This window comes from Stegastes partitus, unplaced genomic scaffold (genome assembly GCF_000690725.1).
Source record: "Stegastes partitus isolate 25-593 unplaced genomic scaffold, Stegastes_partitus-1.0.2 Scaffold301, whole genome shotgun sequence".
Lineage (NCBI taxonomy): Eukaryota > Metazoa > Chordata > Actinopteri > Pomacentridae > Stegastes > Stegastes partitus.
Window position 1 is genome coordinate 322638 of NW_007578032.1, and position 27398 is coordinate 350035.

General features: G+C 42.3%; 1 protein-coding gene across 1 annotated transcript in view; it reads left to right on the forward strand.

Annotated features, from left to right (window-relative positions):
* The first annotated feature begins 1727 nt into the window (after positions 1-1727).
* Positions 1728-27398, forward strand: part of eif2ak3 (eukaryotic translation initiation factor 2-alpha kinase 3) — a 42045-nt gene continuing 16374 nt past the window's right edge. The window contains exons 1-4 of the mRNA XM_008283189.1: positions 1728-2192; positions 13825-13954; positions 25453-25647; positions 25747-25877. Coding sequence (XP_008281411.1) covers positions 1873-2192; positions 13825-13954; positions 25453-25647; positions 25747-25877 — 776 coding nt within the window. The 5' untranslated portion in view covers positions 1728-1872. The remainder of the gene's footprint in view (positions 2193-13824; positions 13955-25452; positions 25648-25746; positions 25878-27398) is intronic.

The window sequence follows — 27398 nt, forward strand, 5'->3', positions numbered from 1 at the left end:
TAAAGTAAGAACCTACAGTATTATATATCATGCAAGTTTATGAAACTGCTTAAAACAACAAGATCCTTCAGTGTCATTTATAGAATAAAGAACAGAGTTTTATTGCCATTTGCACCAGTACATGACAGTACAGGCACACTGGAATTCTTGTGCATATTCACGAGTCAGCTTTATATACAGGAAAAACAAATAAAATAAAAAATAAAATGAAATAGAATAAATTAAGAAAGGTAAGAGCAGCAGCAATAAAAGAAAGATACAAATACACATTATAAAAATAAAGTAAGTACACAGAATGAAATGAGTACACAAAAATAAAATAAGTACACATTTATTATACAAATATACTGTTTTTTTTTTCTATTAATTAAGGGTGAGACCCTGTCATATTATATTTAATACAAATTTAACTGATTTTTTTTTCATTTATATGACTAAATTCAATAAGTCTCTAATTTGTTTATTATATAAATATGCCTGATTAAATTAACATTAATAATACTCCATAATATTGTTTATTGTATAGGTACACCTGACATATAAATATTCATGTTAAGATTTTGCAGTGTAATTTATTATATAGATTTTTCTGGCTGACTTCAACATTATTGATTATAGAAATATAGCTGACTAACGTCAAAGACGACAACAACAGCAAAAAGACTTCCAAAGATGTAATCCGTGATGGTGCCACGTTCCTATTTAACCACAGAGGGGCGCTACAAACACAAGCAGCCTCATTCTGCAGCATGTTGCTGACTGCAAGCGCAGCAAACTGAGGTCCACAATGACCTCATATAACATCTGAAATCACAATATATTCTGAGCACATCGAGCAGCTGTCTGCACAACTGCACATGCTTCAAGTGGCACGTTTACCGCAGCTGTTCAGTCACGTATATGATATACACGTATATCAACTGGTACTGATGAACCTGAAAGCAGTTGTTCATTATTTAGATTTTAACTATTTTTATATTAGGCTATGTTAGATGTTTGGTTTTATTTGGAATAGGATATAATTATAAATCCTTTAGAATTTTTAAATTATATTATTATTGTTGTTATTGTTATATTTTAGTCCTTCCTGTTCCTTTGACCGAAAGTGAAAAACACAACTCGTGACCAGGAACCAGGAACTCTATCTGTCATCTCCACTGAAGCCACGTTGTTGCTTTCATGTCGGCTGTCTTGACAACTACTCATGAGTGACAGCTAAATTATCCAATCAGTTGCTTCCACTCGGGCAACCAGGGCGCGAATCCACCAATAGTGTAGCCGCATATCGACGCGACTCCTCTCATTGGACAGAGGGCGACACGTTTGCCCAATCACAGTTCCTCCGCAGGAATCGCCATCGGGGACTTTTTTTGCGTCACCTCATGCTCTCAGCCGCCAGTACGCCTGCGCGGCAGCGACAGACAGCGGATTAACCAATGGGATGCACTGTTTGGGGGGCCGGAACGTTCTGAGCCCGCCCCTTAGAGTGCCAGATACATGGCGCAATCGGATTCTGCTTAGTATGCGAGTAGACGTGATTGACAGCGAAGTGACCAATAGGAGACGGTTATATTAATTTTTAACGAACGTAGAGACTTTCTCGTCCAATCCCAGTGTAGAAACAAGGCGGGTCTTAGCGTTACCAAGGCAAGTCTGAGTCTAGTATAAAGGGAATAACATGGTTTCCCAGTGGCTGACCTGTTTATGTTTACTTAAAGAACACACTGGAAAGGGCGTTTTGCAAGGCACCGCGGATTTTTCTGTGTTGTAGCAAGTTTTCTTTTTGCACTTTAAGTTTCTTTTTTTTATGTGCAGATTTACAAGGCCAGTGGCATGTAAATCTCATATTTCACTAATGTGCCAGTCTTACAAATGGAAAGGGGGCTTCACTTTGGAAACGTGAGCATTTCCCTGGTGCTCCTGCTGTTGCTGAAAGCGCTCATCGGAATCGGGACCTCGCGAGCTCAGGGCTCCGCCATCGGGAGGGAGCCGCAGACCGTCGCCGCCGTCACCAACTGGGGTCCGGGCTCGACCTCGGCGGAAGATGGTGCGAGAGTCATGGAGCGCGGCTTGGAGAACGTAGGCAGCCCGGTGATCGGAGCGGACGTTACCGTGGAGGACGACGACAACGGGTCGGCGGGGGAGACCGAGGAGTCGTACGGAGAAAGTAACGGCAGCGTCCGACCGACCAGGTAATTTTTTTTAAAAATGTGTGTCGCGGTCAGCTAGTGGCTAGGCACCCATTATCGGACACTTTGGGTTGAGAACACCTGAAAAATGTGAACCACCTCCAAATTAACCAACACATAAATCAGAAGTACTAGAACTGAATCTTTTATTTAATTAAATTCACTAAAACGTCGAAATTATAGCATGTTTTGCTAGCAAACGTACGTGTTTCGTACTGAAGGTGCTTCTTTTTTTCTTTTTAAGTATTCCTCCGCCGCAGCGCTGCACTCAAAAAGTTGCTGCGGTTGTGGTTAAAACCTTATTAATCACCTGTCTTCCAAGATAATCTCTTCATATTGATAAGAAACCACATTGCAAGAAATATTACGGGATGCTAGTAAACTGTCAATGCTCAAAACAGTATTATGGAGCAAGTCTGACCTCCTGTCCGATAATGGGCGCAGCTAACCGTTTAAAGTTGGCGAATTGCGTTAAAAGTAGGTCCGAGTGATAGAGGTGATTAGCTACAGCTAGCTATTTTTTTGGTTGTGCATTGCATTTTTTTTTTTTCCATAGAAGTGTGTTGATAAGAGTGGAAGGTTCTAGAAAGGTGGAAATGAGGCAACATTTCAGCATCGAGCTGAAAGTTTGTGAAGTTTCCGCCTGCGCAGTATCATGAACCATGCAGCTGGAGCATGTCAGTGTTGTTGTTTTGATTTGTTGGAAACTGTGTTGATGTGCAATAAGTCAGTGGAAACACATGCATGTTTGTCATCCAGAGATCTGCAAGCAGCTCAAGAGTGCACTTGTTTGCATGTATGTCATAAATAAGCAATGATGAGCAGAGATGATGATATTATGAGCAGGACTGGCTGCTTTGTTCCCTCCTCATTCAGTCCCCTGCTCATTTAGAAAAAACCCATGTTCCATTTATTATCATCCAACAATCACAGCCCAACAAGGGAACCTTCCTTAATCGCTTGACAACAGAGATAGCATCCCCTCACAATGCACCGCTTATCGCCTCCCGTCAGCAGAGAGCAGAGCTGGAATACAGTGGGATTCTGTTCATGTTAATTGGCAAGAGTTGATTGAGAAAGTTGTTTGTGAGTTAGTGGCTCTGGAGGATGGAGCTTTCACACAGGAGTTACAGTGCATGCTGACTGAGCTGATAAAAAGAAAAATACAAGTTTTGCTAAACATCAACTGCGCTGGACTTTTACCTGACACATCTGAAAACACATGTTAGAAATGGAAAAGCAGGTCATGCATCGTCTAGATTTTGACATATTATCATGCAAAGGCACGTCGCTCTGCTGAGAGAGTCCCCAGGATGCCGCCAGTCAAAAGTTTACTGCTTCACATTAAACCACACGTTTACACCGAAGCCTGCCAGACCTGCTTCTGCTGCTGTTGCTGCTGCTGCTGCTGCCCAAAGTCAGTTCTTGGCGCAGTGGGTAGGGCATTGATTTTGTCTTCCTTGGTAAACAGTAGGTTTGACGCCCACCTTAGATGTTTGGCGCAGTGTGTTCCTCATGATGTTCCTCTTCTGCTCTTTGTGTATTATTTAGCACAACACTTTTTGAGTGTGATATAGCATCTTGAATGATTTTTTTTCAGTGAATTTTATGGCTATAGGATAGGAGGTCTAAATGATTCTCTGTGTACTTTTCTAAACATGCTGTCTGTGTTTCAAGAGGGACTTGGACTGGAGATGTAGTTAAGATTTCTCACCTTAATATTGAAACTTTAAAAATGCAGCATGTTTTCCATCAGCCAGACTCACTTTAAAGCTTTCTGAGCCACATGCCCCCAAAGCATTGTATATTAGTTCTGGATGTCTGGGATGCCTGCTTCCTCACAACAGGGGAGCGTGCCGTGCCGTCACGTCAAAGGGAATGGGCGTTATTAGCCGTAACGTATGCAACTTTGAAGAATTTTCCCGTGGTGTTTTCGAGGAAAGAAACAGCACAGACGGACGAGAAGTGGCTTCTCTGTTTACACCCACCAAGGGCACACACTTATCAGCGCAGAGTGAAATAAGGGCAACGCGTGGACTCCGCAGGCTGCTGCCCGTCATCTGCAGCGCAATATCAAGAAGGAAATCAAAAGTAATTAGCAGAGCGGTTTGCTTGGATAGAGGAGGGCTATTCCCCAGCCAGTCACCTCAGCTGCTGCAGGAAAACTCCTGAGCGTTCGTCCTGGTGTTGGTCACACCCTGCCACCGCTCGCGTTCGACTGTTGCTATACGCTATATACATATTTCCCCTCCTTCCTCACCGTGTCACAGTCTGTCTCTCACGATCTCTCTCTGTCAGCCACCACCTATTGGCGTTGAGTCACCTCATAACAATCCCTTTTTGGGAAATATCAGTGCTGCAACGAATGATTATTTCCACTGTTGATTGGTTTCCTAACATTCAATTAGTTGCTTGGTCTGTAAAATGTCAGAAAAGGGTGAAAAATGTAGATTAATCTTTGCAAAGCCCAAAATTATGCATTTGTTTGTCTTATTTAACTCAAAGATATTCAGTCTACTGTCATAGAGGAGGTAAGAAATAGAAAATATAAATTATAAGAAGCAGGAATCAGATAATTTAGAAAAAGTCACTCAAATCAAAATAGTTGGCAATTGATTTAACAGTAATAAACAAAGTGATTAATCAGCTAATAATTGTACTTGTAGGCAATATGTTTGATAGAATATATTGTCTGTACTTTTTTCTCTTGACCTAAATAGTTGCATTGAGATAAATGTTATTTAGATGTTATAAATTTGCACATCAACACTAATACAAGATAAAGAAAGAGAACAGCAGCCTGTAACGAAGGTGGAAAAGAAAAAAAACAGATGAACTATAAATAGAAAGTCTGTGTGTAAAACAAGGAAATTGTAAACAGAAATCAGACAGTAATGGAGGTTTTTCCGGGTCAAAGCCCAGTAAAGCCGATCACCCCGTTAAGGTTCGGTGTCTCCCTTGGATTTATTCTCTTTGTCTCCTGCTCTCGAATTCAGTCCCTCTCTCATCTCACACCCTCACCTATCTTTACCTTCACACATTGCTTTTTAATGTCATCCCCCGAGGATACACTCGACTACATGCTCCGCTTCCATCTGAGTTGTTGCTGAACTTTAGAAATGTCACAAGGCATCAGGCGTGATTTAGGTAACTTTCACGTCGAAGTGGGCCATTTTTAATGACAAGATGACAAAAAACAAACAGGAAAATGTTGTTCAGAAATCGATTTATTTTGAACAAGTTGGGGTTTTTTTGTAGCCTTCAAAGTAAAGTTCAGACTTAAAACAAAAAAAAATAAGAAGGAAACGCGGCTTTCGTTTGAAGTGAAATGGTAAAGTTAACCTCCTTTTTGTCAATTAATGAGGCCAGCCTTTTGAAAACATGTCGCTACTTGTTTCCTTGACCGACCTTTACCTGTGGCTGCCTTCCTTCCAAGTCAAACAGGACTTGATCCTGGGATTAAACATGCCACCCTGTGACGATAGTGCACCCTTTATTTCATATTGGCAAGCAAACAACTTTAAAGACAATTACTATAAGTCACAATTTAAACAGAGAAGAAGCACGGCCTTATGCGACATTAGATTAAAACCAGTGAACCACTTTTTTTTTTTTTTTCCAGTTTGGAGGAATCTCAGTAACTTTGTTGATAATATAACTGGATCTCTTTAAAGAAGACGGACCTCCAGTGAAGCCGTTTTTGTTTTCTTCTAAATTAGATTCAGGATCGTTGCACTTCAAACGCACGCCGTTCAAACGCTTGAAAACCAGTCTACGCTCAGATGTCAACATTTTAAAATTCCTGTCATTTGCAGTTGTTTTTTTTTTTTTTTTTCCTCTTCCGCCCCCGTATCCTGTAATCTATAAATATTCTAGATGTTGGCTTTGATCCGGCCTTCAGTTTGTGACGAGAGCCGCCGTTCCCGCTGCTGACAGCTGTCGCCTCACCTTTAACGCTGCCGTCTTTATGTTATAAACTCCGCTCTGGAGACTTGGTGTTTACATCTGTCTCGTATATATATGTGTGTGTGTGTGTGTGTGTGTGTGTGTGTGTGTGTGTGTCGGAGCCTTTTCATGTATGTATGTATATATGTGTGTGTGGATCATACATGTGACAGCGCTGCCAGGTTTGATGCCTCCGCCGGCAAGTGATCCACCGGGGAGCCTGTGGCACCTCGGGGAGCACTTGGAGGTGAGAGGAGAGAGGACAGCAGCTTTGTTTGAACCTGCTACCCCCACCGCCGCCCTCGGTACCCACCACCACCACCACCCCCTACACCCACCCTCAGGGCCCTGTAGCTGCAGCAGCTCTTCTGGGCCGCCGCGCTCGCAGGCTGGCTCCCACCAGCCTACTGCTTAGCAACAGCCAATCGGCCAAGCCGGGCGACTTGTCGGCCAATTGCGACCGAGAGATGGACTAGTGCTCAGGATTTGAGTTGGCCGCATGGGCCTGGCTATAGTTAGGTAAAGGATGAAGAAGTGAAGATTTATTTTTTTTTTTTTCCCGAAAGGGGGTAGTTCATTTCCTTATTGTTTTTTTTTTCTCCCCATTCTCACACATAGTCTGCTCTCTGTAACCAGGGAGATGTTGTGTGTTTTAATAATAGCCCCGTCCTCAAAATAACAGTTCAAGACGGAGATGATTGAACTCCCCCTGGGAACTTTTAATCGAGTCAGTCTGAATGTGTAACTCCACTTAACTAACTCACTTCAAACCTGCTTATATAATCTCTTTAACCTGCCCGTCTTTTCCTTATGTAACCATGTTTTCACTCTTGTCCTGTTATTGTATTTCTCTTTGTCATAATTTGTGCAGAAACTTCCTAAAATCACTTGTTTTTTTTTTTGATGTGATAGCGTCTGACCTCTTGACTCTCTTTTGCACCTGATGAACGCCGACTTATCTGACGCTGCGTTCTCTTTGTAGCCACACGCAGCGACAGAAACCCTAACCAGCTCTTTCGCAAATGTGATCGCTAAACAATACTGGAGCGGATTTATTAGGTCAGTGGCTATTTTGGTAAGTCGGCAGGACCCTTCTTGCAGCACTGCAGTATGGGTGGGGCACCGGCAGAAAGGTGCGATGCTCAGACAGAGAGGGAGAGAGAGAAAAAGTAGGGAGGGGAGGACGAAAACACAGAGTTAGCTGGTAGTTAGTAGGACCACGCTGTCTTGTTTTCACTCCTGATGGCTCCTCACTGCTTAGCAACAACGAATCACATCGTCGGATCGGGGCTGCGTCCCGGCCAATCGGCGGGCGGGAGTGTGGCGCCATAGAGTTTGGATTTTACCACGTGTTAGATGGTTGGAGAGAAGAGCGCACTTATGCAGGAGAGGAGAGAGAGAGAGAGAGAGAGAGAGGGTGATGGCAACACTTTCAGATGATGTTTTTTTTTTTCATGCTAGTACTAGAAGTTTTTTTTTTTTTACTAAACCACACCCTTTGCTCTCTGCTGCGGTGGTCTGCTGCACTGACCCTGACAAATGCGAGGTCGATTTTAAAGCCGACTGCTCGCGGCGAGTCTGCCACTCAAGTTCGCATCGGGTTCTGGTTTCTGGGACAAAGACTTAAATTTAAAAAAAAAAGATCACTTGTTTATTTACCAGGTTCAGAGGACGGTTATATAAACTGTCTGGTCACATTAAGCTGCCGTTAAGTACTGATGTTATGTCATCTGTGATTAATAATCACTTCAGGCTTACTGGCACATTCATGCCATGTCAGACACCTTCTGCAGATGGAGTCTTTAACCTTGGACCTTTAGTCTAAGTGTTATGAATTGTTGCACATATTCATACACTGAGTTGTGGTTGCATGCTGCGATAATCTAAATGTTCTGTAGGATCGTCTGTCCGACTGTTCACTCTTTACAGGAATGCACTTGACCCTTTTTTTCCTGCGTCCCGCTGCTGCTGCAGCTGGCGTTGCTGGGCGCGGCCGGCTCAGAGCTGCATCCATAACTTTCTCCCCACGTGCTCCCCATGCGCTCGTATTTTTGTTCTGCCTCTGCGTGGCTGCATGCTACAGTAGGCTGAGTGGCAGCTGCGCGGCAGCAGAACTCCACACTCCAGCGTGCACCCAGGCTGCTTGCTGTTGCATGGTTACAGGCAGTCCTGCGCCACCATTGGCTCAGAGTCTGCAGAGCTGCCCGCGCATTGGCCGAGCGCAGGAGAAAATAACGCCCCCCATTGGCTGCCGGGAAGCGGCAGGCCGCTCGGATTGGTCGGCCTCGGCGGCTCCGGCTCCTTGGAGACTCAGCCTGTGTAAACATCCTGGTTGTTTCTTTCAATGAGTGTTTACCAGCAGCTTGGTTTTGCCGGTGTGTGCAGACTGAGGCTGAGTGTCTCTGAGGAGCCGAGTCTGGTGAGAGCGAGGCTAATTGGCTCCCTGCTTCGCCGTACGCTCGGTGATTGAAGAAGCGCTCGGCACTATTATGACACTTTGACAGCATTACAGGCGAGCACGCTAACAACCCCGAGTCTGTTGGCAGCCTGACTACTCTGCCTCTTTCTCCCTTTTTTCGTCCTCCATTCAAACGTCTTCTTCATTGTCTCCGCCGCCTGCATCTGTCACAGTCTGTGGCGGTGGCGGCGGCGGCGGCAGCGGCAGCCCCACAGGCTACATGTTATCCCTTTGGTGACGAGCAGAGCCGCGGTGTCTCGGGGCTCAGACGTGGAAAATAAATTGCCCTGAGTTCTAAATGATACAGTAGGGCTGTTTGTTTTGTTGTTATTTTTTTTTGGTGTGGTGCTATTCCTGTAGCTACTCCCACTACTTGTTTTCTGTAGTACCATCGTGGTACCTAAGTTGTAGAGTTAAGTGCCCCCCCACCCCCCTCTACTCCTGCTTATCCTTTATCTGGAGTACAAAGAGTCCACAAAAGCCTTTGATCTCCCTCTCAGAATGAAGTTCCTCCATCTCTTGCTCACCCTCTCTCTATCTCTGAAGTTGAACTCGATGCTCTCACTGACTTCTTCTTCTTCTTCTTCTCTTCTACATTCACAGCATGACTTGGGAGGAGGGGGGGAGGCGGGGCCGGACCGAGCGAAGGCCGCCAAAGCTTTCCACCCTCTCACAGAGCCGACTGCTTAGCAACAACCAATCAGCCTAATATTTTTGGCAGGGTCTCGCAGCCAATTGAGAGGGTGAGAGCGGGCTTTAGCGCTCTGTTTTTATTGGTGGCTGCGAGGGGGAGAAAAAAAACAATGTTTTTCTTAGTACTCCACACTTCAGCGCTAGTGGCGAGGCTGATAATGCTAAGAGCAGATTTGGGGAAGATAATCTTGGCTTTGATGGGGCAGAAAGACACATGGCCCATTACTGTTAAGTGATCCTATTTGCATTTTTATGCAAACTTCCAGCTCCGGTTGAGCTGGAATAAGTAGCCGGTGTGAAGCAGGAAACGCTACTCCCTGCGAATGTGTCAGTGACTGCGGGGAAACATAAGAGAATCCTTCCTAAAATTGATTTGCACGCTCAGAAACAATCCATTTCTTAGTTTTCCTAAGGCTTACACATCCTTGAACGTGCCGCCTCCCCTTCATGTCTGGAGACTGTTCGATAGTTTAAATCGATAAGGTATTATAGCTACTCAATAGCGTCTCACCTGCTCGGTTTTAAATGATGGAAAGTGTGTTTAATGCCGTTACTAAACATATGCAACATCTTTGAGCCGACACTGTTTATACGGCATTTCTTTAACTTCTAATTTTGCCAGTCTGAGCTGGGAGCTGGTGTGACACTTGTGTTTCATCTCAGCACCTTCTGTCTAGTTGCCCCTTGAGGGAGACAGTTAAAACCCCCATGTGCTCCGGTGGGCAACAGAGGGAAGCTGCCTGGATCCCAGCTGTGTGGGTGCGGAGCAGAGGGCGCCCGGAGACAGCATGCGTGCTCAGCAGACCCTCGCTGGTTAAATAAAGCTAAAAGCCCCGTTGACAGCATCTCCTCGAGACAGATACGAATCAATAGTCGGGACGTGGCCCCTGCCAGAGCTCCGGACATGATTGACAAGCAATGCGGCAGAAACCCTAAGAGTCAGGCGAAGGGTGGGGCTCCATGTCTCACTTCATTTAGGTCAGATTGTCTCAGAATAAAGGGAAAACACACAACTGTTAACAAATGTTGCTGTGTGGGCACAAAAAGGAGAATAAAGCTCATTTATACAGTATTGTTAAGAGGCCTTGCCCTCACTATGTAAAGGCCTTTAGATGACTTATGTTGTGATTTGGAGCTTTATAAATATAACTGAATGGAAATAAATGAAGGGCATTTGCACTTGCACGTTGCACAAGTAAAGTTTTTGGTAGCGCTACAAAGTAATTCCATAGTCCATGATCACAATACTTCTTACATTGTGCTGTCAGGTTGTCCACGTCCCATTCCAAAGCAGGGATGCAACTAACAATTGAACATTCTTCAACTAACAAAGAAACTGTTTTGCTAGTCAAGTTTTTTTTTAAAGAACAAAAGTCAACATCTTCTGATTTCAGCTTCTTCCATGTGAATATTTCCTGGTTTCTTTGCTCCTCTGTGACACTAAACTGAATATCTTTGGGTTGTGGACAAAACAAGACATTTGAGGACGTCCTCTTGGCCTTTGAGAAACTCTGATAAACTTTTTTTTCAACATTTTCTGACATTTTACCCCCAACTGGGATATACGAAAGGACAATTTCACCATGCTGTAATGCATTTGTGAGAAATATTGTCTTCTAAACAAAACAACTAATTGATCAATCGGGGTAGAAGTTAACAGGTTAATTGGAAATAATGTCAGTTGCTGTCCTATTTCTAGGAACACAATGTCTAAGGAACGCTTTGAAGGATTTTTTTTCAAATTTTGCACAAGCATATAGATGGACTTAAAGATAAACTGATTCGATTACAAACCTATACACTTAAAACTGCATCCTCATGTTTGTTTTGAAAAACGGTAACGTCTGCAGAAGGAGGTATAAGGGGAGGATGGAGGCATAAATCAGCAACAAGACTTTCACCCAGGAGGAAGGGCCCCACATCCTGTTGGAGACCATTGTGCTCAGACTGAAGTTTCACTTTCACTTTGGTTTGTTTTCCCCAAGAAACATGGTTCAGAAAAAAAAAGAAATCACACTTTGGTTGACACTTTCACAACAATATGTACTTGTTAGAAGTTTGGTTAGGTTTCGTCACTGAAACGACTTGTTTGGGTTTTAAAAAAATAGGTTTGGGTTTAAAAAACAAAACAAAACCTTTTCACAACATTTTTGAAGCTTCTCCGCCTCCTCTAGCGTATGATTGGTTGGCTGAAAAAGGAAAACAGGAAAGCAACTAAATAAATGGGAAAGTTGTGTTAATTTAAAACACATTAGTCAGACATGACAAGCAAACATAATGTGGCAGAAAATATGTTTTAGGGCTGCAGTTAAGTTGAAGAGGAATGTATTTTTTTTTATTAAATTGTGACAAAAATTGAACACAAATTTCAAATAGGATGTAAAATCATGGTCAACTTCAATGTGAGACTGTAATGGTCTGAAGAAACACAATATTCAGCATCAGAAGAGGAGACTGCGACTATTGTTATTGTTTTTTAAACATTTGCTTAGATACTGAATTGGTGGTACCAATCTTGGGTACCCACATTGAAATTGTGGTGATTGTAGACATGTTTGAAGCATCCACGATTTTGAATTTGTAGCTTCTTTGCACCAACGTCCATATCTGAAGCGTTGTTTACTGTCGTGGCTACAACTTAGCAGAATCAACTTTATTGGCCAAACAGGTGAAGAAGTTTTTTGTTTCTCTCAGTAAACGCACACTGGAATGTCTGCACTATCTAGTTTATGACAGACATGGATGTACGCTGCAACCTGTCTGGTTGGCAGAAGCATACAGCTGCAAAGTGGCAATTCAAGTTAAAGTCTTTTTCTGTCGGAGAAAACCCGTCCACTCCAATCTTACAGCTGCTTCCTGTGTCTGAATGAAATATGTGGACACTTTATTTTAAAATGTCAGTGTTGAATAATAAAACAATCTTTCTTTTTTTGCATCATCCAAACCAGCAGTTTAAAAATGTGCTTCCATCTTTGTTTTGAGACTTCACGAAGATGTATGAAAAGAAACGACACAAGTCTGAGTGGTGTGGCTGCTGTCCTAACAGCACTGATTTGGTATTTCTCTGAGCTGTCAAGACAGTGTTTGCAAACACAAATTTTCTGCCAGTGCTGGAGAGCTCAGGAGGAAAAAAGCCAAGACTAATCTCGTTGCTCAGTGAATCACTCCACTCCGAATAAAAGACAGACAAGTCTTTGACGACACAAAAGCATTTATTATGAGGCTTTTCAGTGTTTGTGTCAGATTTTATGGCAGTTGTAAGTCTGAGAAATTGTAGCCGTAAATGTGCACATCAGTCACTTTGCTCACTTCGCTATCTGAAGCGCAACAAACTCTTTACTTTGTTTAGGGACAAAATCTCACAGTTGCAAGAAATTAATCAATTAATCAATTAGTTGCTGTAATCGTCAGCTGTTTAGATAACGGATTCGTCAATTTAGGTAGTTGTTTAAGGAAAAAAAGTCAAAATTCTGTGATTGCAGCTGCCTAAAATGTTCCTCTTCGCTGACGATAAACTAAATATCTGTAGGTTGTGAACAAAACAAGATATTGTAAGATGTCATCTGGAGATTTGGAGATCACTGATTGAAGTTTTTACCCATTTTCTGACATTTTATAGACCAAAAAAACGACTGATTAGCCAAGAAAATATCAGGCTAAAAAATTGCTTGTTGCAGTCCTAAAAATGAGATATCTTTGAAGTCCGCAGTTATAAATTGAGAGCGGGAGACCACTAGAAAAGGTAAATTAGTAGGTAAATCCTTATATACTTCACTGCTGTTTTTATGTAGAATTTTAGGTTGATTGTAGATTAATCAGCCACCAGTTTAGGTTTAAGTTAACTTGTCTTTTGTACCAGTTTTATAGTCTCATAGAAGTAATGCAAAATATGGCTGAAACTACTCAGATGAAAACACTATGCGATGTTCTGTGAGTGATATCCAGTTCATCCATCCAGTTTTTCACCCACCTTTAAAGTCCTCGTAGCTCACTTCTCTCCACCCAACATTTCAGCCACATTTGATGCTCCCACATGGTTTTGCTTTGTTGTGCCGATTGCGGCACAAGAGCAGTTTGAATAGATGTGAAAACGGGGTTCACCATCAGCCGAGGATTTATCATCTCACACGTTTGCACTGTGTGGGATGTCTGGTCAGGTTTTAATAATCCTCTTTCATCAACATGCCACCCAAACCAGCTGACAAGATGGGGTTTGTCATGGCACAGGTGTGCTGTTGGCTTCTGCTGAAGGTCACCCTGATTGCTAAACAAAGGCAGACCAGCGAGGGAAGACAACATCTGCACCGCCGCTTAGCACTTCTTTGCCCTTTAGTGTCTTGTCTGTGATGGCATTAGACTGAAGCTCCCCCCCCTGCTGGGAAGGCGGCATTAAAGGACAACAATGGCTGTAGATTCACTGTTTTGAAATGTAAAATCACCAAGTGAGCGCCTAGAAAAGAGTGCAGCCTTGCCTGTACGTATAGTTTAATTGGCGCTGTGTCTGGAGAGTATGCTGAAGTCTTTGTGTTCCATCCTCAGGTCTCTAGTGATCATCAGTACCCTGGATGGACGGATCTCGGCTCTGGATCCCCACAACCAGGGCAGGAAGCAGTGGGACCTGGACGTCGGCTCAGGGTGCTTGGTGTCCTCCAGCCTCAGCAAGCCTGAGGTAGATGAACACCGTGTTTGCATTTTTATTCACATTAAAAGCAAAAAGAACAGATCAAAAAGAAGGGCAATGCGTCTAGAATGAAGATTTATTGCCCTTTCTGCCTATTTTAAGAAAGAAAATGGTAGAGTGTGTATAAAAATTAAAGTAACAGACTATGATACACTGGTGCTAGATGGATAATGCAGAATAATAAAGAAAAGATTAAATCTGAACTCCTACGGTTGTCAAACAACTAACAGTTTATTTCTGATTTCCTAAACACTTAAAATTCAGTCCATGTGTGATGATAATCCAACTAATAGTAAATAAAAACATCCATAAAGCTGTGATGGAGCTCAGGACTCAGGAATCATTTTCCTGCAGCTGATAAATTGTGATTCTATGCGACAGCTCACCTCATTAATTCAATGTCGGTGATCATTTAGAATTATAAGTAATTAATGAAGTTACTGCTGTTGTTGCATAAATGTTGGCAGCTTCTTTACGTTGGAGACGCTCACATGGTTCCTGCTGCTGTTTGATGCTATTCAGTAAACTCAGAGGAAAGACTCGTAAACAAACTGGAAGCGGCCATCTTCTTGGAAAAAAAAAACGACAAATTGTTTACTTGATTGCCAAAACCAAGATTAGATTTAGTCTCATTAATCCGAGCTTTTGCAGACTTTGTCTTCGTCACGGTAAAGTCTTATTTCTCTGGACGTCAGTTTGCAATAGATGGGAAACTCTAGAACAAAGTGAACATAAAAGGTGTTTCATGATTTACAAGCTGTGTCTTTTCCACTCTCTGAGATGTTTTCGGACCAATATCAGTGCTGAAATGTGTGAAAAAGTCCTCCCTATATCGCTTCACACAACTCAGAAGTATTGTTGCATGGCTGCCATATCCAAAGTGTTATAGAAATGTTTCTAGCACCGACCTGGTAAGTTTCTCATTGCGACTTTTACGTCAAAGCGAGCGGGATGGGGCTGCGAGGTGGCGCAGTTGGTAGCACTGTAGCCTCGCAGGACAGCCGGGATCTTTCTGCGTGGAGTCTCCATGTTCTCCCCGTGCAGCGTGGGTTCTATCCGGGTTCTCCGGCTTCCTCCCACAAGTCCAAAAACATGTTGAGGTTAATTGGTGATTCTAAATTGTCCGTAGGTGTGAATGTGAGTGTGCTTGGTTGTCTGTCTCTAAGTGTAGCCCTGGGATAGACTGGTGACCTGTCCAGCTCTAAGTTGGCTGGGATAGGCTCCAGCCCCCTGTGACCATTGTGAGGATTAAGTGGTGTATAGATGATGGATGGATGGATGGGTGACCGAGGTACTTATTCAGATACGATTACCGGAAAGGAGTCCATGTCTGAAAGGCACCATAAAGGTCAGCTACAGCCACTTACTGGATTAAAAGAGCATTATTCAGATGATTAAAATCTAGTAGTAGATGAAAAAGTCCATTTCCACAGTCTTGACATGTCAGCTAGAGGTTAACGACGCAGCCTCGCCTCCGTCTTATCCTTAAAAACAAACACAGTGCCTCCTGGCTTTGTTTCTGTAGACTGTTGGACCAATAATTGAACTCGGTGCACTTTGAACAGTCAGCCAAGGGTTTTTGCTGTTGCTTACATTCATTTCGTATACACAAACATACACAACAGACACACTGCACACCCCCACACAAATCTGAGAGTAGCTGTTTCGCCTGGAGGATTAGCGTCTTTGTTGACTGCGGTGGTTTACACATACAAGCGCAGCCAGACCCTCGCCTGTACATGTATACAGAAGCTTAAACCGCCCACACCGACATGCTGAAAGTGAAGCGTAGCCCAGAGCAAGACCAGAGCGCTGCTCTCCCAGATACATACTAGAGACGTGCTCATGGTTTGCTTTGATGTGGACTCGCTGTGTGTGAGAGTTTTGCCGCAGGGAAAAAGCCTCTGATACTAACAAGGGTCTGGGTGGCTGCTGGGATCAGTTTAATGTTGGTCCGCTGCTGCTGCTGCTGCTGCTGCTGCTGCTGCTGGCGAGGCTCGTTTGAATGGAAGAAACTCCGGCTCGAGTATATGTGTCTGCTTATTAGTGAGCTATAACAATAAAAGAGCAATCTAGTATTAGCAATGTGCTGTTGACAGCTTCTGCTTCTCCAGGCCGGGCTACATAAATAAACCGATCAGAATCAGTCGGTGGTGGGCAGCACGAATTAAAGGCAATCGAAAGCTCACCACGGGGATACAAATGGAGTAAAAAGCAATGAGAGGTTGGTTTAAAGGGGGATAAAGAGTATTTAAATTGGTATAAAATCAAAGACGGGGTCGGCGTCAGGCTACAGCCACACAAACTCCATCCAGACGAGCGTTTTAGCCTGAAAACGTACATCAGATGACCATTTGCGAGGGGAGAAAAACAGCAGTAGCAACAGTTTTCTTTAATTGCTCACACTGCCCTAGAGTTTTTAAACTAACAGGGGATCAGCGTATGCAAAAGTTTAAAGGGTCCGCAATTAAAGGTGGTAAACAAAGCAAACCTGCAACAATTACTTTGATCATTACATGTGAATATTTTTTTGATTTCATTCCTCCTCTAAGACAGTAAAAATGACATTTTTGGACGTCCTCTTGTGTTTTAGGAAAGACTGATTGAACTTTTTCACCATTTTCTGACATTTTGTAGACTTTTTCGTCAATTAATAGAGAAACTAATTGACAGATTAATCGGCAGTGGAAGTAATCGTTGGTTGCAGCTCCTGAAACGTAACTGAAGTCGCGCATTTTTAAGATGAAAACTCATTAATATTGATGCAGTTTCAGCCCACATGTAGCAGCTTCAGGGTTCCTCTCTTTCAGGGAGGAGGTTTTCATTCACATTTTTAAAAGCGGTTCCTCCAGCTTGTGCCTATTGAGCCTGAAAACCCTGCACGCCCTCATTCCAGCTAAACACTACAGATGCTGCGTTCGCTGATTAGCAACCCCACAATTAGAAGGAAGGAACTAATCACTGAAATCAGCCGCTGTAATTGTGGGTTTGGAGTTAAAGGGAAAACCTTTAGACTGGTGCCTCTTGGTGGCATATGCTCGAGAACTGCTGTCTTTGAGATTTAGAAAATCAGAATTCATTAACTTCTTTGTTTTCTGGGGTCCTCGGAGGTTCTGATGTGGAGAACCCCTGAGGGTTCCTCCCAGCACTTATACAGTAGCTTATACAGTGGAGACCATGTGAGCGCGGTATAGCTCCTGACTTTATCAGAATGTAAATATGACCTTGAAGATAAAGTTGCTCTGCACTCTGGAGTGAACTACAAGTTATTGCTCTTGCTGTGGTTAGATTTAAGGTTTAGGTGAACTGATTATTCTAAAGCTCTCCATGCTGAACACTTTTACCTTTTTTTTTCTGGTGGTGCCTCTTCCAGAATAGCGCCTCTATGTTTTCTTTTAAGGTTCTCGTACGCAGCTTTAATGCTTCTGTCCTTGAAACTTTGCACAGTGAACAAACCACCTTTTATTATCATGTCAGTATGTGAGATAATTTGAAGTGCTCTCATGTTTAAAAAGCTTTGGATCATTTGGAAACTTTTACACCGAAACAATTCAAACACAGGGAAGTGTCTGTTTAAAAAAAAAAAGAAAAAAAAAACTCAAAATCTCGAATATTTTCTGGTTTCTTTCCACCTTTAATGACAGTAACAACAGATTATCTTTGGGTTGTGAACAAAACAAGACAGTTGAAGACGTCATCTTGTGCTTTAAGAAAGACCGATTGACTTTTAAATTTTATTTTTTTCCCCATTTCCTTACATTCTATACCAAACAGCTTTGAGAAAATAATCAAGAGATTAATCAGCAGTGGAAATAATCATTTGCTGTAGCCCTCAAGCGTAACAGAGGTCATGCATTTTAAAAAGAAAATGTATTAATGCAGATGTAGCCTCAATCTACATGGACTGAGTCGCCATTCTCTTCTACTGTAGCACCGAATGCAGCCAAAAAGGACAATTATTACAACACATGAAAAAACTTTTTTTGGAAAAAAACATGCATTGCTTTGAAATATCAAGGCATTGTCAGCGCTTTTTTAACCCTTACATACTGTTTCGGGTTAAATTTGACCTGTTTTGACATTTGAAAGCAGTCAAAACGTCGTTCGTTTAGGCTGAAATTTGATGACTTTTCCTAAAATGAACCAAAATACACAATAATTTAAATATTTAAAAAAATTTTGCAACAGATTTTTGTACACTGAGGCTGAAAGTGGTGGTTTTAGTTCATCTTGAAACTGTGAAACTGTACAGGCCATGTTTTTTGTGTATATTTTATTTACATTTATTAACGTGACACAGGCTACTTAGACATTCTAGATAGATCTGGAGTTTAAAATTTGATGTAGACACTTAGTATGAGGGAATTATTGACAGGAATTCTTCACAGTATAAAGAAGGCATGAAATATGAACAATATCTAAGGGTTAAATCAACATTTGATTGTGATAATTCTTAGAAAACTCACATTTTAGATACAATAAAATACTTCTTTTAATATTTTTTTTTACCCTATCAGTTTGTTACCATCTGCTGTTGACTTTATAGAACACTTGCTGTTTAATGCTTCGTTTTTGTTGTATATTTTATTGCAATTAACAGACGGTAGGCCTCAAATTTGACAAGTAGTTGGAGGTAATAAACAGCAGAACTGGGTACCATCATGTGCCACCAGTGTGCCAGACTTCATAGGAAATGACATAGAAACTCACAGACAAGCAGACTTCCACCTGTCACCCTGCAGAGTGCTGCTGTTGTGACAGAGGATGCTGACTGTGTGTCTGCTTGTTAGTGCGCGTCGGACTGCGTCTGTTTGTGCGTTGTTGTTGTGTTGTGTTTTTTTTTCACCTGTTGGCTTTCATTTGACTGACAGAGCGGAACGGAGAGAGACGCCCGTCAGCTGTGAACCCGGAGACCCGGCGTGACGTCACTTGTTATGATCCGTCTGCATGTGTCTTGCATGTCTGGGTTTGTTTTTTTTTTTAATGCCCGTGTACTTTATGTAAGTTTAAATCCAGCCTTGCCCTCTCTGCCCTCAGTAACCTAGGATGCTTTTTTTTTTTTGCGGAGGGGGGTGGGCAGCTCCATCACCTCTGCCTTTGCCGAGCGCTTAGCAACGGTTTCATTGGCGCTCGCTCGGTCCCTGAGACACCAGTCTGCTCGGTGATCAGAGGCTGGTTGAAGCTGGGGAGGGGGGGGGATCGGTCTGCCTCGGCACTATTGGCTGGCCTCGACTCGCCGGGGCGGAAGCAGCCAGTCACCTGCTGCATCCTGCGGAGAGAGTGTGACTTCTTCTTCTTGTGTGTGGTGAAATGAGGGACAACAGCAAACAGCATTGTCTGCAGAAAAAGAAGCCATCACTTCAAAAAAAAAAAAAAGCCTGGAGTTGCTCCCGGGTGTTAAAGGGGGTGTGTGGTATGGGGGGGGGAGTCAATGTGGAGTGACTCATGCTGAAGGGGGGCGGGGCGAAAGGGATGAAGATGAAGCAAGGGGTGGGGGGGAGGTTGGGTGATTAGGGAGGTGAGGTAATGCCTCAGACCAGAGATGATGTCATCACTTAACACACAATACACACATGGCCACGACAATAGACACACACTTCTGTGCTGGCATGTGAATGAATGAATCACCGGGAGGGTTTGATTGATGGCGGCGCGGCGATGAATCTCCTGGCGGCGCTTAATGGGACAAGCAATAAGTCTCCCAGGAAGTGAAAATAGCCACGCGGACCATCTTTTTTCCCTCCACCTGCTCCGATTTGCCGCGTCGGTGCGTTTAAGTAGCCTTGTGGGCCAACAGTGGCACGGCGGCGGTGGCTGAGGGGTGACGCTGTTTGACAGGGTCGCTGGAGCGTCAAGCAGCAACGCGACAAACTGTCCGACCCCCCACCCCGCCGCCTCCACATCCACCAGCGCAGCCCCCCGTGTCCCGAGGGAGGAACATGACGACATGATTAGCGGCACGAAATAGTCGTCGAGCTCATCCCTCCATCGTCAATGAGTTATATAAAAGCGTTTATATAACAATAAAGACGTGATAATAACAGCGATAACGAACAGAATGTAGCGTGCAGGGTGTGAAAACAAGTCCGAGCGGATGTTCCCCGCCGCTAACACATTAATATCTCCCAGTAAGTGAATGGTAGCTTTTTCTTTTTTTAAAAAACAATTCCGCAAGACTTGAATGAGTCTCGGTTACAACTCCTTAAAGATTAATTGGCCCCTAAAATTCACACCGAACACAGACACAAAGATGCGATTGTGCTGAGGAGGCAGTTTTTTGTAAATCATTTAGAGTGTTTTTTTAAGTTAAAGGCTCCTCCTGAATATTTTATGACACTCCGCGAGTTTAAAAATGCAAAGTCTGGGTTTGGAGAGAGGTTTGGGTTCAGACGCCTTCAAGGGGTTCACTCCTCGGTTAGACTCCTTCGCCATTTCCAGTAAAGGTGAAAGTGCCCCACTTTAAAAATATATAAAACCCCAGTTCTTGAATATCTTCACCTACAGAAGTATGAAAGAAAACAAGATCCCTTCAGAAAGCAAAGACAAGGCTAAACAAAGAGCGTTTTATACCAAGAGACAAGACAAAGACATGAAAACAAACGGATCAGGGGGGTGGGCGATTGATCACAGACAATTCAGCGACATCAAAGGATGCCTTTTTAATTTGCTTTGATCGAGGGAAGCATGTAAGGGTTTCCGGATCCTTCCCTTTCCTTTTTTTGTTCCCCCTTCAAATTTCCAAGCAACATTAATCCAGCTACAGAAAACTGACAGATTTTATTGATCAGATTTACCCAACAGACCCATAATCAGGGTCTGCTGAGGATATGTTTTGTATTTTGGATGATGTTCTGCTCATCCAGAAACCAATAAATGTCCATCACACATGCAGTTCCATCAATGTACAGCGAGGATTGAGTGTAGAAGTAACGGCACACACAAATCAGTCTTTTACTTTTTCATTTATTATGATCCTTTTTAAAAAAGAAATCTCACCTGAGTCCAGCTGTCTCTGGATAAATAATGACATGTAATAGAAGTTTGAATTTTTTAAAACGAGCCGTCGTATCAGGCAGCTGCTGCAGGCCAGGAAAGTCAAATGTTCAAGTCCATCAGCTGTAAACAACTTTTAGTTTCACCGTGTTCTAGATGTTTTCAATCGCTAAGCTGTTCGAGAGCAATCAAAATACGAAAACAATACGAACTCAATCGTCCCACATGCCGCGAAGCCTTCATAAAGTAATCGAAACTATGCTGAGCCCAGATCTGACGCCTTTAAAATCTGCTGAAGCTGTGTTACGACCGAGAAACGGTTAATCATTCAGTAGGTTTTAGAGTTTTTACAGCTGAAGTGAAGGCAGCGTTGAATATAAGACACACTGAAGACGTGCAGGAAATAGTTTGAAACGCAGCGCAACACTTAGATTTGATTAAATGTGCTGCAAAGCTGCAACTTTTAGTCGAATAGAAACTTGAAAATTGTCATCAGAGTGAATTTGTTTTAAGTAAAAGCAGGAAATGATTACTTTCTGTCTGTTCACACTGCGGCAAAAATGTCAAATTGATTGTATGAGTCACTTATTATTGTGTGATGTAATACAGTGAGGTAACATTGGTGTTGCCTTTGTGGCAGGAATGAGTATCAGTCGGTGGTTGTTAATATTTTATTTATTTACAGAAGAAATATCCTGAAAACAGAATTTATTTAACTTTTTCTTCACTTCTTTCTGAACCAGAGTTTTGTTGGACAACAGAATCCATCAGTCAGCCTAGAAACTGTATTAAAACAGAACCATGTGCTGCATCTACAGCTAATTACTGTTTCGGTAAAGTATTTTTTGTGCACGTTCATCAGATTTACACCAAAAGGAGTTCACACGTTTAGCTCCAGATGAATCTCTCAGTATGTTACAGGATGCTGGAGACCAAATTAAGGCTGCAGTGAGTTTTAAGTTAACTACATAGCTGGTTTTTATGTGTTATTTTGAAGTATTGTGGAAAAAAAATAACTACTTAACGTGTTTAAGGTGGTTTTTGACAAAGACGGCGAATACACATTATCTAAAACCGCCTTTTTCCAACATGTCTTGACGTCGCGAACGTTAAACACACATGACTGATCTGCTGTCGCTGCTTCTGTAACCGTCTTTGCTTCAAACATGAGCGATTATCAGCATACAGGAAACAGTATTTACATGTTTCCTGATTGAAAACATCTCTTTAATTTTTCTCACGTGATTAAAAAAAGAATAAAAATTGCTGGTTTCCCAACAACGAGTTCTGCTTCTGGCTTCTTCTAATCAGTTTATTGCAGCTGCGCGTGACACAGCCTTTACTGACAACACCATGCTGTCGAGTTTATTCGCTTTAAAGCACGTAATGGAAATAATTTGCATTTTAAAACTTTCTCGCTTCACTGTCACATGGAGACGTGGCTGCTGGTTTTTACTTCCTGGAAAGAGTGATTATTGGTGTTATTTAAGAGGGAAAGACTTTATAAAAAGTTCTGCGTTACAGCTGCGTGATTCGTTTAAATTTGCTTAATTTATTGCCGATCTTGACTTTTGGAGGAAAACATAGAAATCAGCATGAAATAACTTTGTGCTGCATCTATAGCCGTGTTTCACTGAGCTGCTTTTATGCGCATTTTGAAGTATCACATCGGAAAAGAACAGAATGGAAATGGCAAAATTTTTAAAAAATGCAAGATTGGATGCCCAAAGTTTTGTTTGCCACCTCTTCAAGGTTTCTGGCGGTTTACAAACAGCTAGCGAGCCTAATTAGCATTTCAAAACTTTGCTTCAGGCTCACTCACGGTTACACGGTGTTGTCTTCCTGGCAGCAGCGACTGTTGTTATTCAAGACCCGAAAAAGTTCCGCATGCACTTAATTTACGTAAATTTTCTCCGCTTCCTGACGATCTGGAGTTTTGTAGGAACACACAATCGATCATTCGGCGTAGAAATCTGCATCCCCAGTATCATATTTTTCATTTTGAAGTGTCACATCAGAAAGAAAAAAAAAAATATGTTAATGGGGGGAAAAAAATCACAAATGATGCAAACAAACTTTTCTCCCACAGATGCTACGTTTTGTTTTTGTCTTTTTTGAGGTTTTTGCAAACAGCTAGCTAATTTGCATTTTTGTAACTTTGCTTCAATCTCGTGCACAGTTCAATAATAATAATAACAATAATATGTTGGGGTTTTTTTCATTTATTTTACCTTTATTTAACCAGATAAAAGACCCATTGAGATCGGAACCTCTGTCACAAGGGCGACCTGGCCAAGAAACACACAACAAAACAATCACAAAATAAACATTAAAAATACTTTAAAAAATACATGACACATACTTATACATAATACTTTTATAGCGCTTTTCAAGACGCTTCACAGTGTAGGTAAGAACACAATAACAAAACAAACATAAATAAAATATACTGGGAAAGGAGCATAGAGAAAAATGAAAATAATGCAAAAAAGGGTCGCCCAAATATAAGATATAAACACTAACTTTGAGAAGAAAATGACTTAAAACCAGTGAAATTATCCGTCCATGCAGCAAGTCAATTTTACTTGACAAGAAATCTTGAAATAAGATTTTTACTGCTCAATTTAAGATTGTACTGTAAAATCAAGGACTAAAAATGAGTAAATAACTTTTAAAACAAGCCAAATTATCTATTGTGTCTAAAAATAAGATTTTAAATCTTGGCAAGTCCCAGATTATTTGCAGTGAGTTGTCGGCAGTGTTGAAAAGATTTGTCTTTATGGATTTCTTGAATTTAATTTCCAGGGAAACGGCCTTTAAAAAGTTCTCTATTAATTTACTTAAGTCACTTCTTGCTGATCTGGAGTTTTGTATGACATCGTACTCCATTAGTCAGTGCAGAAATCAGCAGAACAGAACCGTGGAGGTGGACCGACCGGTGCTGGAACACGAGCCTCGATCTCAGACATGGATTAAGGCATCAGCAGCAGGATGACTCATACTCTCTGAGAATTTCCCCCCTCTGCTGTAAACCTCTTTGCACCCCGGCAGCCTCACCGGCGTGGTGTGATGTGATGGTCAGGCCGTTAACCCCTCCTCCTTTCACATGCTAAATTTATCCTCATCTCGAGTCCAAACCATCATCCCTCCCTCCTCCTCCATCTCCCTCCATCTCCCTCCAAAAAGATGACATCACCCCTGCTCCTGTCCTGCTCTGCTTTCTAGTAAATCATCCTGCCGGACGTCGGCTAATCCGCCGCAAAGCTGACTTTTTAAGACTCTGACAGGATTTTAAAGGTTGTTGACGGGGTTTTGCGAGACAAGGGATGCCTAATTGGTCCAAAAGCTGCTGTTGTTTGTTGAAAAGAAGTGAGTCACAAGTTGGACATCCCAAAAGATGAATTGTGCTTTTTAGATGTTATTCTTTATATAATAAAGAAAACAATTGCCCTCCTCCTGAAGCGCTAAAGCTGTGGAGGTTAAATCAGGATTAAGGCCAGGTTTGTGCAATGATGTCATCCTAGCGAGAACACACACACACACACACACACTTCATCCACACTTTATTATCAGGATCCAGGTTAATTACTCGGGCTCTCGGTTGCGTAATGGTCCCAAGTCTGTGGATGGAGTCCAAAATGTGCGGAGGCTGAAGCTGCTGCTGCTGCCGTGGAGGCGGATGTGTGTCGGCCGGCGTAGTCTGCAGCGTGGGCAAGTGTTGTTGTCTGTCTGCAACTAAGTTAGAAGCATCCAGGACAGTTTGCGAGTGTTGAAGTTGCATTGCGTCAGACGGAAATAATAAAAATTCATAATCGATATTTTGCCAAGGACAGCGTTGCGCGGTGTTGCACAGGTTGACAAACGCTGAAGTGATGGCGGGTTTATGCAGCAGCAGCTCGTCTCTGGGTGGCTCCACCAGAAGTTTACCCTCAGCCCGGAGTATTTGCATTCACGAGCGCTATGCAAACATTTAATAAGCGGCTTGTAAAACACTTTGAAGTCGCTGCACACAGGTATGGCTTTATTAATTTAATGTATTTTATAGCTCCGATGTAATAAATCGCCATTTACTGCCTCGGCTTAGCCACATCCTCAAATAAACACTTAGATTTTCACCTGTTGGTCAAGGTTGTATTTGAATATGTGAGATGGCACATTAGCAGGGACAGCTAGAGCATCAGATGCCTAATTTATGGCCGCCTGGGGAATTTTTAAGCATCAATTTACTTATATAAACAAACACAAATTGAAGCACCATGTGGCATTTTGAAATATAATGAAATATATACGGATCCATTTACATATTGCAATATTACGATCTACCTCGCTGCTACACAAATGTTTAGCACATAACTACTTTTTGCTTTCTACTCTTTACACTTACATTGCTGTATTTGTACTTATATTTTGCTCTTGTTTTTATTGTGCTTATTATTACGTGACAGAAGAGGCCACTAGCAATAATGGGTGAACTTTATTTGTGTTTTTTGCAGGTGTTTGGCAATAAGATGGTCATCCCTTCACTGGACGGTGCCTTGTTCCAGTGGAACCGGGACAGGGAGAGTATGGAGGCAGTGCCTTTCAGCGTGGAGTCCCTGCTGGAGTCGTCCTACCGCATCGGAGAGGACACAGTTCTGGTCGGGGGCAAATCCCTCACTACCTATGGCCTGGGGGCTTACACCGGCAAGGTTCGTATGTTAATCAATTTAACCACGCGTTAACCCGTCCGACTTGCACGCCAGACTAACCCCGTTTTGTAATTTCCCCCCTGCTGCTGCTCCGCTCAGCTCCGCTACATCTGCTCGGCGGGGGGCTGCAGCCGCTGGGGGGAGGACGAGGTGGAGGCCGAGGATGTTCTGCTGCTGCAGAGGACTCAGAAGACTGTCAGAGCCATCAGGCCTCGATCAGGGATGGAGAAGTGAGTTTTCATTCAATCAGCCGATCCGTCACTGTCAGTCAGCCGGCCGGTCAATCAGAGCCACGGAGCGCGTCCTGCATCTCGTGTGGTAGTTCAGGAAAGAATCACAGACACCCGATTGACTTTCTGTCAGAGTTTTTAAACGAAGTCGGTTAAACCTTCAACCACTTGTGGGTAACATTAATAAATCTTTACCTGTTAGTATTGAATATACACAGATGAGCCAAAAAATGAAAGACGAAGTGGATTCAAGTCATGATCTGTCTGATATGTTTTAGACTTTAGGTGACAATCTAATACATACAAAGCAGATCATGACCTGGTGACATGCCTTCTGAGACTTTCTGCTGCTAACATCCTTATTCCAGATGGCACAGGTTACAGGGCTGAGCATTTAATCGACTTCAATGTTGCAAAGTGTGTCTGACCCAAGATTTATTTATATTTATTTTATTATATTTATCTGCAATAGGTAGATGCTGCTCCTGAGCTATGGATGACGTACTTATTTTAACATTTACAGAAAGTTCCTGTTGTTTCCTTATTGGTGGTATTTTATTTTACTAAGTTGTTGCTTTTGTCTCAGCTTTATATATCATAATGTAAGTGACAGTTTAATATATATAGAACAGATCATGAGGTACTGACAACATCATCTAGGCAACAGACATCTTGGTTCCAGATACCACAGAGTCGAGCTTAACTTACAGATTTAAAATCACAATTTAAAACAATATGTGCAAATCTCAAAGGGTACAGTTTAGGATATGTCTAAGCCAAGATTTCTGGGGTTTTTTAAGTCACTTTTTCAAACTTGATTGCAAAATCTGCAATAGTTAGACGCTGCTTCTGGGCCAGAAATGACTGTGAGATTGTTTACAGAAAGGTCCTGCTATTTCCTGACATTTCTTTATTTTTTGCATCTTACAACTTTCACAGCTTTTGTGATACTTGGTTTATCTTCAATTCGATTTAAAAGGACTTAATAAATACATGTTGCACACATTTTATATCTATAAGTTTAGAATATAAAAATTGTAATGATGTCTCATGTGATAATGCTCCATTACATGTTTTAACTCTACTACACAGTGAATATTGAAATAAAGCTTGACTTTAAATTACATCGCATTATCTGTCAGAAAGAAAACCAAATGTTGTCTTTAAATAGCTGAGACCTGCAGCAGGGCGACTCCAGAGGTCTTGTAGAGTTCATTACTCGGCGAACCGAACGTAATCTTAATCATAGTTCTTTTTGTGAGTGTCGGCAGAGGTCTTTACTTTTTATCGGAATTTTCTCGTCTGAGCCATTAAACTATAATCTTTAGAGAAGCGACGAGGGCAGAGAGGCAGCCTGCTGCAGATTTATTGTCTCCATCAGATACAATAAACCGAGTTGCTCGAGTTCAACTGGTGATGTGTTCAGTGGAAAATTCTTCATTAAAATGCGGCATTTTAATTCATCACTTCTGACAGACCGTGACCGTTTTTACCGTCATTCAGTGGAGGATTCTTTTTTTG